The sequence below is a fragment of the Schistocerca cancellata genome, chromosome 2 (genome assembly GCF_023864275.1).
Source record: "Schistocerca cancellata isolate TAMUIC-IGC-003103 chromosome 2, iqSchCanc2.1, whole genome shotgun sequence".
Classification (NCBI taxonomy): Eukaryota; Metazoa; Arthropoda; class Insecta; order Orthoptera; family Acrididae; genus Schistocerca; species Schistocerca cancellata.
Genome location: NC_064627.1, coordinates 658,445,455 through 658,458,042, shown reverse-complemented (window position 1 = coordinate 658,458,042; position 12,588 = coordinate 658,445,455). Strand labels below are relative to the sequence as shown.

The window sequence follows — 12,588 nt, the reverse complement described above, 5'->3', positions numbered from 1 at the left end:
AATGCTGATTTTAAAACATATACAGAAAATTACCCTAAATCATGATCACTCCAACCCCATTCAATTCTGAATCCCCACCTGTCATTAGTTTTACACAAGATATATTGTTTGAGTTCATGTTGGGAAGTGTGTTTCCGTGGCCAAGGTCGGTGGCATTCGACAGGAAGTTACCTGGCTTAGATCCTTATGTCGGTAGAAACTTTCATTGCTAGTATGTGACCAGAGAAGAATGGAGCAGTGGTTGCGTACAGTTCCCCATAACCTGACTGTGTGTCACTGATCTGGGTTGAATTCCAAATATTTCTGCAGTTTCCCACATAATGAGGGCATTTGACAATGTTGATGGTCATTTGTCTGTAGGATGGGAACATTCATCTTGCTGATCTGCTTGGCTACTTGGTGCAATTGAAGAGGGCTATGTGCCACAACTCCTCCTTTTTCTCTCTTTCATTGTCATCAACAACAGAAGTGCAACATTAAGTTTTATACACTCCTGGAAATGGAAAAAAGAACACATTGACACCGGTGTGTCAGACCCACCATACTTGCTCCGGACACTGCGAGAGGGCTGTACAAGCAATGATCACACGCACGGCACAGCGGACACACCAGGAACCGCGGTGTTGGCCGTTGAATGGCGCTAGCTGCGCGGCATTTGTGCACCGCCGCCGTCAGTGTCAGCCAGTTTGCCGTGGCATACGGAGCTCCATCGCAGTCTTTAACACTGGTAGCATGCCGCGACAGCGTGGACGTGAACCGTATGTGCAGTTGACGGACTTTGAGGCGAGGGCGTATAGTGGGCATGCGGGAGGCCGGGTGGACGTACCGCCGAATTGCTCAACACGTGGGGCATGAGGACTCCACAGTACATCGATGTTGTCGCCAGTGGTCGGCGGAAGGTGCACGTGCCCATCGACCTGGGACCGGACCGCAGCGACGCACGGATGCACGCCAAGACCGTAGGATCCTACGCAGTGCCGTAGGGGACCGCACCGCCACTTCCCAGCAAATTAGGGACACTGTTGCTCCTGGGGTATCGGCGAGGACCATTCGCAACCGTCTCCATGAAGCTGGGCTACGGTCCCGCACACCGTTAGGCCGTCTTCCGCTCACGCCCCAACATCGTGCAGCCCGCCTCCAGTGGTGTCGCGACAGGCGTGAATGGAGGGACGAATGGAGACGTGTCGTCTTCAGCGATGAGAGTCGCTTCTGCCTTGGTGCCAATGATGGTCGTATGCGTGTTTGGCGCCGTGCAGGTGAGCGCCACAATCAGGACTGCATATGACCGAGGCACACAGGGCCAACACCCGGCATCATGGTGTGGGGAGCGATCTCCTACACTGGCCGTACACCACTGGTGATCGTCGAGGGGACACTGAATAGTGCACGGTACATCCAAACCGTCATCGAACCCATCGTTCTACCATTCCTAGACCGGCAAGGGAACTTGCTGTTCCAACAGGACAATGCACGTCCACATGTATCCTGTGCCACCCAACGTGCTCTAGAAGGTGCAAGTCAACTACCCTGGCCAGCAAGATCTCCGGATCTGTCCCCCATTGAGCGTGTTTGGGACTGGATGAAGCGTCGTCTCACGCGGTCTGCACGTCCAGCACGAACGCTGGTCCAACTGAGGCGCCAGGTGGAAATGGCATGGCAAGCTGTTCCACAGGACTACATCCAGCATCTCTACGATCGTCTCCATGGGGGAATAGCAGCCTGCATTGCTGCGAAAGGTGGATATACACTGTACTAGTGCCGACATTGTGCATGCTCTGTTGCCTGTGTCTATGTGCCTGTGGTTCTGTCAGTGTGATCATGTGATGTATCTGACCCCAGGAATGTGTCAATAAAGTTTCCCCTTCCTGGGACAATGAATTCACGGTGTTCTTATTTCAATTTCCAGGAGTGTATGTTCTTACTACAATCACCTGCAGTGGATCCAAATAGTTAAGACACAACAGTTACACGTCACATAGGTAGGTGTGTTGAAGGTAAGCCCTTCCATTTAGCCATTAGGTGGCTGAACAACCTGTTAGCAGTTCCCAGCAAACAGTGCCATTGTACTTTACCTTCTAACATGTCGTGAATGTATGGACTCATGGGCTATATTGAACAAACTCAGCTGCAATCTCACATAACCTGGGAATAAAATGTTATTTATGATTTTCGTTACAAACTTAGTTAAATACAAGCACTTTTGGAAATGTAAACATATATGTGGACAATTTTTGTCAATTTACAATTTGTCTCCTCTTCCATTTTGTACTCTGTGCAGCTTTATATTTTCATTTTAATGATATTTTCTCTTTTTATTTTACAGACATGTGTTTGTGAAGATAATTACTTATTCCTGGGCTCTCGCTTGGGAAATTCATTGTTACTCAGATTTACAGAAAAGGAGCAATCAACAGTCTTTACACTTGAAGAAAAGACATTTGCTCCCAAACAAGAAGCAGCTAAGCCAGATCAAGCTGCTAAAAAGAGAAGGCTTGATACCTTAGGTAATATCCTTTTTCAAGATGTTTTCTCCCTGTTTTCAAGTAGTAATTTTTCTGAATAGGCATCTTGGGTTATAACATAACATATGATTGAAGTCAGATGTGTTGGCAGATAACTATTTACAGTGAGTCTGTAGGTATGCATAGGGTCTAATGTGGTAAGGAAAGGGAAAACTTCCACAGCCTAAAACTGAATGACAGTGTTTTAATAGCCAAAATGCAGTTATTTTTTGACCAATTTTAGGTCAAACCATTTTGTCAATTTTAGTTTCATCCCTGAAATTTGGTCCTACAAGACTGCAAAATAAACATCTATAGCTGCCTTTACTACTTCGTGGACTCAAAATTATTCCATCCACAAACTTAACTAAATATGAGAATAAGTGGAAGACCAGGGGAAGGGTGAATAAGTGTAGTTCTTCAAATTCTTCAGTTTTCACATTGCCATAACATGTTTCATGCTCTTGACATGACATGTGATGCTTTTTTTTTTACCAAATCAGATCTATTTCTTGCATATTTTTTCATCTTGTCACTCCTGAAAACTTCTGTTATACGGGGTATTTAAAAGTATTGTTTTGCCCTTTGCAAGGTAACACAAATAAAATCATTTTTGTGTTCCACAGAGTACTGGTATGTCTTACTTGCTTTTTGTGCAGTCACTCTCCTCTATCTTATGTTACATTTCTGGCATGAAGTGGGAGACCCATGACTCACTTATATTGTAAGAAATCACTATAATTCTCCTTAAGTTGGTTCAATTCTTGATGATACATTAATTTTTTCGTTTGCTGATGGTCAGCATTTGATAAATGTTAGGGTGCATTGTGCACACAACTGTCTTGTAATTAACTTCTTACATAAATTTACAGTACTTTAAGATAATTTCCAGAACATCAGGAAGGTGTTTCCTATTTAATAAATATATGGTACTCTTTCTTCTGATATATGTGTCACTAGTTTCATAAACTTTGAATCAAGAATTTCCTAGACCATGTTCTGCACTTCTTCATCTGTGAGTGCAGTTTTGAGATGTCTTTTAGAGGGATCATTTTCAGTTGCAGGACAGCACATAGTTCCTAGCTTTAGGAAATGAAGGAGTAGTCTTCTTGTAAATGCTCATCACCTTTAGATGAATTTTTGTTATAGGTAGACCATTCAGAACCAAGAATTTTATGATTGTGTGCAGTTTTAGTTCCTCTCTTTGGAACTGTACATAATACAACTACCTTTAAAAGTTATAGAAACAAAATCTAATTTTTACCTACAAAAGAGAAACAGAATTAATTAATACCATTGTCATTTCTTCATGCCAATCTGATAACTTAACAGCTTTCTCTTACATTTACAAATTGCTCAAATTTGGTATCTTGTGCTTAAGAGCACAGCATAGATTATTACAAACATTTTTTACTGAACAGTTCCATTTAAACAAAGCAGGAAAACCTAACTGTTTTTCCCCATGTTTGAAGATTTATTAGTCCTTGAAAGTCAGTAGTACAGTAGTAACATTTACATCATTCAAAAAACAGAGACTTCCTAATTTAAAGTAGTATGTAATACTTTGATTGTGAATTCAATATTAACTTTCATAAAGTGATTTCTTTATAACACTGTTTTCGTAGAAGGAAAAATTGATCAAATGGACATTCACGGGATTTTCCACTAATCAAATGTTTCTTTTGCATGGAAGTGTTTAATAATGAAGCATACTGTGTGACATAAAAGTTTACTGAGTATCACACCATGTAATTTGGTTTCTCCAGTATACTTTTGTACATTATGATGTGGTACAAAACTTACGAGTCAGCTGATTCTGGCCGTGGATGCCTACATAATTAATATGAGCATACTGTTTGTGTATAGTAATCATATTTGGGAATGTTGTAGGAAACAGTTTCATGAATTGCCTAATTTACCCAATGGGACTTTGCATTCACTACTTTGGTTGCTTCTTTTTCAGTCAGCGTCTTGTCTCTTTGTTAGTACACTGCACATTGTGTTATTTTCCTGTGTTTCTGTCTTGATTTTTTCAAAAATTGGTTTCCAGTTGATAGTCTGAAGAGCTCTGGAGTACCAGATAGAGATCTCTTCTCAGCAAAATTTCTACAGATGAAACTTCTGGCAGATTAAAACTGTGTGCGGGACTAAGACTCTAGCTCGGGACCTTTGCCTTTCGCGGGAAAGTGCTGTACCAACTGAGCTACCCAAACACAACTCATGACCTGTCCTCACAACTTTACTTCTACCAGTACCTCATCTCCTACCTTCCAAACTTCACAGAAGCTCTCTTGCAGACCTTGCAAGACTAGCACTTCTGGTAGAATGAATATAGTGGAGACATGGCTTAGCTACAGCCTAGGGGATGTTTCCAGAATGAAATTTTCTCTCTGAGGTGGAGTGTGCACTAATATGAAACTTTCTGGCAGTACAAAACAGTGTGCTAGACCGTGACTCGAACTTTGGACCTTCGCCTTTTGCAGCAAGTGCTCTAGCAATGAGCTACTCAAGCACGACTCATGACATGTCCTTACAGCTTTACTTTTGCCAGTATCTCGTTTCCTTCCTTTCAAACTCTCCTGCGGCCCTTGCGAGACTTGCATGTCTACAGGTGGTTTACATGAACTGGGAAACTGTTAGGTGTTTCCTTTGAATTTGTCCTACAGTGTCCAAGGGTTTACTGTCCAACTCAGAATTATGTGGAAAGCCTACTTCCTCCATCACTTCACAGTTTGATGATTCTCAGACACTCAGTCCACTGGTCAGACAAGTCAACACCCAACTAATTTTGTTTATAATCCACAAGACATATTGGTTTTGACTTCTCCCTGTTTTTCTGTCAGTAGAGGTGCCCATTTTTGCAGTTTGCCTTGTGCTTACATTTTGCTGTCCCTTCCAACACAGTGCTAAGATATTTCTTTTACAATGAAAGATTTGCTCATGTCTCTGAAGTTCTGTATCTTTTATCCCACTGTAGATTTTCTTGTATATTCCTCAAAAGCAATGTCTTCATGATAGTAACTGTGTCAGACCTCTCATCTGCATAAACAGAGAAATCCCAGATACAACCTCATCTGAATTTATATTTACTGCCCAGATAATCATGAAGAATATGGGTGTGGCATACAGTCAGTGGACCATCAGCCTTTCTCAGAGTCAAAATGTGGAGTTCTCACCCTTACCCTTGTCCGTGGTCTTCCCTGCTCTTCAGCCATACAAATAATCATTTTACAAAATAACATCACTTTGGAATTACATACTGAAAGCCCTTTCAGTAAAATATCAAATATTTAATTCCAAAGTCTCTTTACATGAATTCTCTATAGTTTCTTTCAGAACATAGTTTGTATTTTCCTCAGAATCATTTACAACAGTATCTTCCAAAAATTAAGTGTCACTGTTTCCAAAGTCATCAAGTAACTTGTGAGCAATTTCATCAGTGGTCAGACTATGCTATTTCATGTTGATGCAACTAATGGATGCATGGCACAAACATGTCATTGTTGTCTTAGCAGCAAATGTAGCATTAATTTGCATGAGTGTGTGTGATTTTTATGTCTGCATGATTAATAATATGTGCTGCCTTTATTTATAAATGATAACTTCTGTCAGCTGGCTACTCAAAGGCTGTATCCATGATTAACTGTGGGATCTGGGCCATTAATTAATTATGGAAAGTTATGTAAGTCCTGATAGACTAAATTGTTTTCTGCAATAATGAGTTGGAAATCAAGACTGTTATAACTTTCTGGTGGTTTAAAACTGTGTGCTGAATGGGACTCGAACCTGAGACCTTTGCCTTTTGCAGGCGGATGCTCTACTGACTGAGCTATCCATGCACAACTTGCAACCTGCTCTCATTGAATCATTTTTGTCAGTACCTCAAACCCTCTGCAGAGTGAAAGTACATTCCAGAAAGAATATTATAAGTTCAGGAATTCATGTCATTTTTATAGTCACGAACTAGCTACCAAAGTGTAAAATGTTAGACTTCAATTAGAGACTCTTGAAGAGATGTCAAACTTTGCTCTTTCGCTGTAGTTGAATAGATAAAGATGGATAATACAAGAAATACTGCATGAGGCAAAACAGTTTTCTATTAAAAGGAAGAGCTGCTGACAGGCAAAAACATAAGCACAAGACCAGAAAAGACTCATGAGAATGTATGTTCGGAACAAATCTCTCTAGATATGAAACGTAAACAATGGGGAAGACCAAAATTAAATGTTTTAGTCACTTTGTAATCTGATGAAAATCAGATGACTTGATCAGCTGGGGAGTTAAGATGGTCTGCAACAAATCAACAAGAAAAGGAATGTAATGAATTGAAGATATATGAGGGTAACCCAGAAAGTAACGGCCTGTTGTGCATTTGCATTGTGCTGTTGGTTTCAGCTAAAGGGATTGTATGGTGACGCAGGTATGAACAATAGAAATCTGAGGAATGGTGTGAATGTCCAACAGTGGATGACATGAAGAATCAAGTCATCATCATCATCGTCATTTAAGACTGATTATGCCTTTCAGAGTTCAGTCTGGAGCATAGCCCCCCTTATACAGTTCCTCCATGATCCCCTATTCAGTGCTAACATTGGTGCCTCTTCTGATGTTAAACCTATTACTTCAAAATCATTCTTAACCGAATCCAGGTACCTTCTCCTCGGTCTGCCCCGACACCTCCTACCCTCTACTGCTGAATCCATGAGTCTCTTGGGTAACCTTGCTTCTCCCATGCGTGTAACATGACCCCACCATCTAAGCTTGTTCGTCCTGACTGCTACATCTATAGAGTTCATTCCCAGTTTTTCTTTGATTTCCTCATTGTGGACACCCTCCTGCCATTGTTCCTATCTACTAGTACCTGCAATCATCCTAGCTACTTTCATATCCGTAACCTCAACCTTGTTGATAAGGTAACCTGAATCCACCCAACTTTCGCTCCCATACAACAAAGTTGGTCGAAAGATTGAACGGTGCACAGATAACTTAGTCTTGGTACTGACTTCCTTCTTGCAGAAGAGAGTAGATCGTAGCTGAGCGTTCACTGCATTAGCTTTGCTACACCTCGTTTCCAGTTCTTTCACTATGTTGCCATCCTGTGAGAATATGCATCCTAAGTACTTGAAACCGTCCACCTGTTCTAACTTTGTTCCTCCTATTTGGCACTCAATCCATTTATATTTCTTTCCCACAGACATTACTTTCGTTTTGGAGATGCTAATCTTCATACCATAGTCCTTACATTTCTGATCTAGCTCTAAAATATTACTTTGCAAACTTTCAATCGAATCTGCCATCACAACTAAGTCATCCGCATATGCAAGACTGCTTATTTTGTGTTCACATATCTTAATCTCACCCAGCCAGTCTATTGTTTTCAACATATGATCCATAAATAATATGAACAACAGTGGAGACAGGTTGCAGCCTTGTCTTACCCCTGAAACTACTCTGAACCATGAACTCAATTTACCGTCAACTCTAACTGCTGCCTGACTATCCATGTAAAGACCTTTAATTGCTTGCAAAAGTTTGTCTCCTATTCCATAATCTTGTAGAACAGACAATAACTTCCTCCTAGGAACCCGGTCATATGCCTTTTCTAGATCTATAAAGCATAGATACAATTCCCTGTTCCACTCATAACACTTCTCCATTATTTGCCGTAAGCTAAAGATCTGGTCCTGACAACCTCTAAGAGGCCTGAACCCACACTGATTTTCATCTAATTGGTCCTCAACTAATACTCGCACTTTCAACAATACCTGAGAAGATTTTACCCACAATGCTGATTAAAGAGATACCTCTGTAGTTGTTACAATCTTTTCTGTTTCCATGTTTAAAGATTGGTGTGATTACTGCTTTTGTCCAGTCTGATGGAACCTGTCCCAACTCCCAGGCCATTTCAATTATCCCGTGTAGCCATTTAAGACCTGACATTCCACTGTATTTGATGAGTTCCGACTTAATTTCATCCACCCCAGCCGCTTTATTGCACTGCAATCTATTGACCATTTTTTCCACTTCCTCAAATGTGATCCTATTTCCATTATCATTCCTATCCCATTCTACCTCGAAAACTGAAACATTACTGATCGCATTTTCACCTACATTGAGCAACTCTTCAAAATATTCCCTCCATCTGCCCAAGGCATCCACAGGATTCAGCAGCAGTTTTCCTGACCTGTCCAAAATACTTGTCATTTCCTTCTTACCTCCCTTTCGAAGACTGCTAATTACACTCCAGAATGGTTTTCCAGCAGCTTGACCCATAGTCTCCAACCTGTTTCCAAAGTCTTCCCACAATTTCTTCTTGGTTGCTGCAATTATCTGTTTGGCTTTGTTTCTTTCTTCAACATAACTTTCTCTGTCTACCTGGGTCCTGGTATGTAGCCATTTTTGATACGCCTTCTTTTTCCTTTTACAGGCTGCCTTGACTGTATCATTCCACCAAGCTGTTTGCTTCATTCTACTTTTACACACTACTGTTCCAAGACATTCTTTAGCCACTTCTAGTACTGTGTCCCTGTACCTTGTCCATTCCTTTTCCGATGACTGTAATTGACTACATTCAACTAACTGGTACCTTTCTGAGATCGCTGTTATGTACTTGTGCCTGATTTCCTTATCCTGAAGTTTCTCCACTCTTATCCTCCTACATATGGACCTGACCTCCTGCACTTTCGGCCTCACAATCCCAATTTCACTGCAGATTAAATAATGATCAGTGTCATCAAAGAATCCCCTGAATACACGTGTGTCCCTCACAGCCTTCCTGAATTCCCGATCTGTTATTATATAGTCAATGACAGATCTGGTTCCCCTGCCTTCCCAAGTATACCGGTGAATGTTCTTATGTTTAAAAAAGGAGTTTGTGATTATTAAGCCCTTACTGGCACAGAAATCCAAGAGTTGTTTCCCGTTCCTGTTGGCCTCCTTATCCTCTCCAAATTTACCCATAATCGTTTCATACCCTTCTGTTCGATTTCCAATCCTGGCGTTAAAATCACCCATGAGCAGAACACTGTCCTTGTACTTTACTCTAGCAACTACATCACTGAGTACCTCATAAAAACTATCCATCTTATCTTTATCTGTCCCTTCACAATGCGAATATACTGACACAATCCTAATTTTCTTGCTAGACACTGTCAAATCTATCCACATCAGTCGTTCGTTTACATACCTTATTGCAACTACGCTGGGTTCCATTTCTTTCCTGATGTAAAGCCCTACACCCCATTGTGCTATTCCTGCTTTGACTCCTGACAGGTAGACCTTGTATTCTCCCACTTCCTCTTCTTTCTCACCCCTTACCCGAATGTCACTAACAGCTAAAACGTCCAGCCCCATCTTACTTGCAGCCTCTGCCAGCTCTACCTTCTTCCCAGAGTAGCCCCCATTGATATTAATAGCTCCCCATCTCATTACCATTTGTTTGCCAAGTCGTATCTTAGGAGTCCCTGGTTTGTCAGTTAGTGGTGGGTCTCCGTCACCTCCAAAGGTCCGAGGCATTTTGCTCTGATTGTTGCCAGCATCATATTTAAAGTACCAGGGAAGCAGGTTGCTAGCCTTACTTGCCCCGAGTCCCATTGGGTTTTACCCCTAATGGCTGAGGGACTAACCGGTGGATTTGGTAGTCTTTGCCGTATGAGCACAAAGGTGACCACGACTCAGAATATGTCCGAGATGTCCAGCCTTATTCCAAAGTAATTAAATCATGCAAGACACTTATTCAAGGAGCTCAAAGAATTCCTGGCGGGAGACATTTTGAAAGAAATGTCAAGGTGAAGAATGAAGTGTACAACTTGCTTAATTAAATTTTCACAGCCGACAATGACAGGAAGTGTGAAGCTCATGGATGGGTATGACAAAAGTTGAAATAATGAATGAATATTAAGAGAAATAAAATAAACTTCAAATTTTGTAAGTGATATATTTTTTGTTAATAAAATATATTTCTTGAATTTATTAAAGCCAGTCAGTCATTTCTTTGAAGCATACCCTTGTGAAGTGGTTTGGCATATATTACAGCATGAGTTATTTCAGGAAACTGTAATGAAAGGGAATGTGGAAGGATAGATATGAATATATAAGGCAGATTGTTGACGAAGCAGGATTCAGCAGTTAACAGAAATGAAGAGGGTATGTCGCAGCTGACAGGAAAATAGAACTGCATCAAACCAACCAACAGTGTAAAGTGTGCAGTGGCTACCAGACAGGAAAGGAAGAAATCATCCATTATATAGCTTAGTGTAGAAAAGAGGACAAGATGTGAGCATAAATAGGATAACACAGTGGAAGATTAAATGAAGATGGACAGCCAAGGTGGGAAGGACACATGGAGGATTGGAAAAGGTAAAAAACATTAGACATAACACTATCACAAGGGGGGGGGGGAATGTTTTGAGAAGGCAGAGCAAGAGGAAGGACACAAAGAGGTAGATGGAACAATGAAATCAATTAATTTTTGGCAAAATAAAAAATAGATAAAAAGATAGATAAAAAACTTACTCACCAAGCAGCAGCAGAACACACACATAAGAGACAATTATAATTAGGCTCCTTCTTCAGACAGAGGGATTGAAGGGGAAGGAAGAGGGATGAAGGAAAAGGAATGTAGAGGTCTAGGAAAACAGGTAAATTTCGGGAAAGTCACCCAGAACCACGGGTCAGGGGAGACTTACCAGATGGGATGAGAAGGAAAGAGGTGGATGTGATTGACAAAGTAAGACTTTCACCGGAAATTTGAAAAGTTACTTAATTGTATTAAAAATGAGCAACTGGGTAACGGAAAAGCTAAATTACATTAAAAAAAAAAGTCAAAAAGGTAATGGAAAAGTTAAGTTGTGAAGGGGACATAGCTACGGTGTATTGAAGAAGTGTAACTGGTGTTTATTTTCATGTCAAAATTTACATGGGTGGTTAAAGCAGCTTTGCAAGATCCAAATACTGAGATAGAGTACCTATCTTTCTGACAGTACCCATGCATTGCAGTGGAGGGTTTATATGTGATTATGCATGCAGCATTCTTTTCCTTAACTTTTTCCACATGTGCATCTCACAAGCCACTGACAAACATATTTCTTTCTACTGAGCATCTAGAAAGAAACCAGCTGGGAAAAAAAGAAGAAATGTTTTAAGAAAGAAGAAAATAAAGGACATAAGTATTTCTTGTTTTTCATACAGTATAACTTCCATATACCGATCCAAATTGGGAAAGGATCAGGATGCCCCTAACCATTACTGCAGATATTGTCGGTAGCTAAATTTCAGCTACGTGTGCTTTTGTTGTGGCTGTGCATGCTCTGAAAATAGACTCATTAGGTCAGTTGTATAAGTCTTGATCAGAGAGGCAAGGCAATAAAGCCTGGCAAAGCTGTAACAATCACTTCTATGGAAATGAAATTTACTCTCAGAGTGACTTTTATTGTGTAAGCCTGAAATGTGAAACTTAATTTGAAGGCAACATGAAAGTGAAGAGAGAAAAAGTCTGTCTACCTGTATATACTTCTGTGCAAGCCCTGATTTCTTGTATCTTGTCGTCATGGTCCACATACGAAATGTTCGTTGGTGGATGTAGAATTGTTCAATAGCCTCTCACAAATGTCAGTCCTGTAAAATATCTCAATAGTGTTTTGCAAAAAGAACTGTCATCTTTCTTCCCATTGATTGAATCTAATTGTACCAAATCTAACAGCACTTCTTGGAATTGCCTTATGTCTTCCTTTAATCCATCCTGGTGCAGAAAACAAATTCTCAAGCAGTACTCAAGAATGAGTCACACAAGTGATCTGTACATGAGCTCCTTTATTGTTGAACTTCACTTTCCTACAGTTCTCCCAGTAAACCAAATCGAACATTGGCTTTCCCTCCAAACAACCTTTCGTGCTTGTGCAGGTTCAAGAGAACTTGTGGTGGAATTACCTCCACCATATACATTGTATGATATTTCCATTTCTATACTTCCATTCTTATATTATTTTATTATTGACATCTTTATGCTTCTCTACATATTTTCAAAGCTTGTTACGACTTTTCTTTTTTAATTTGTCCTCTCTCTCTCTCTCTCTCTCTCTCTCTCTCT

The 12,588-nt window shown here is 40.5% G+C and overlaps 1 protein-coding gene across 2 annotated transcripts in view; it reads left to right on the top strand.

Annotated features, from left to right (window-relative positions):
* Positions 1-12,588, top strand: part of LOC126162339 (cleavage and polyadenylation specificity factor subunit 1) — a 316,445-nt gene that overhangs the window by 73,155 nt on the left and 230,702 nt on the right. For both annotated transcript variants that reach the window (XM_049918776.1, XM_049918777.1), the window contains exon 7: positions 2,324-2,504. In XM_049918776.1, the coding sequence (XP_049774733.1) occupies positions 2,324-2,504 (181 nt within the window). The remainder of the gene's footprint in view (positions 1-2,323; positions 2,505-12,588) is intronic.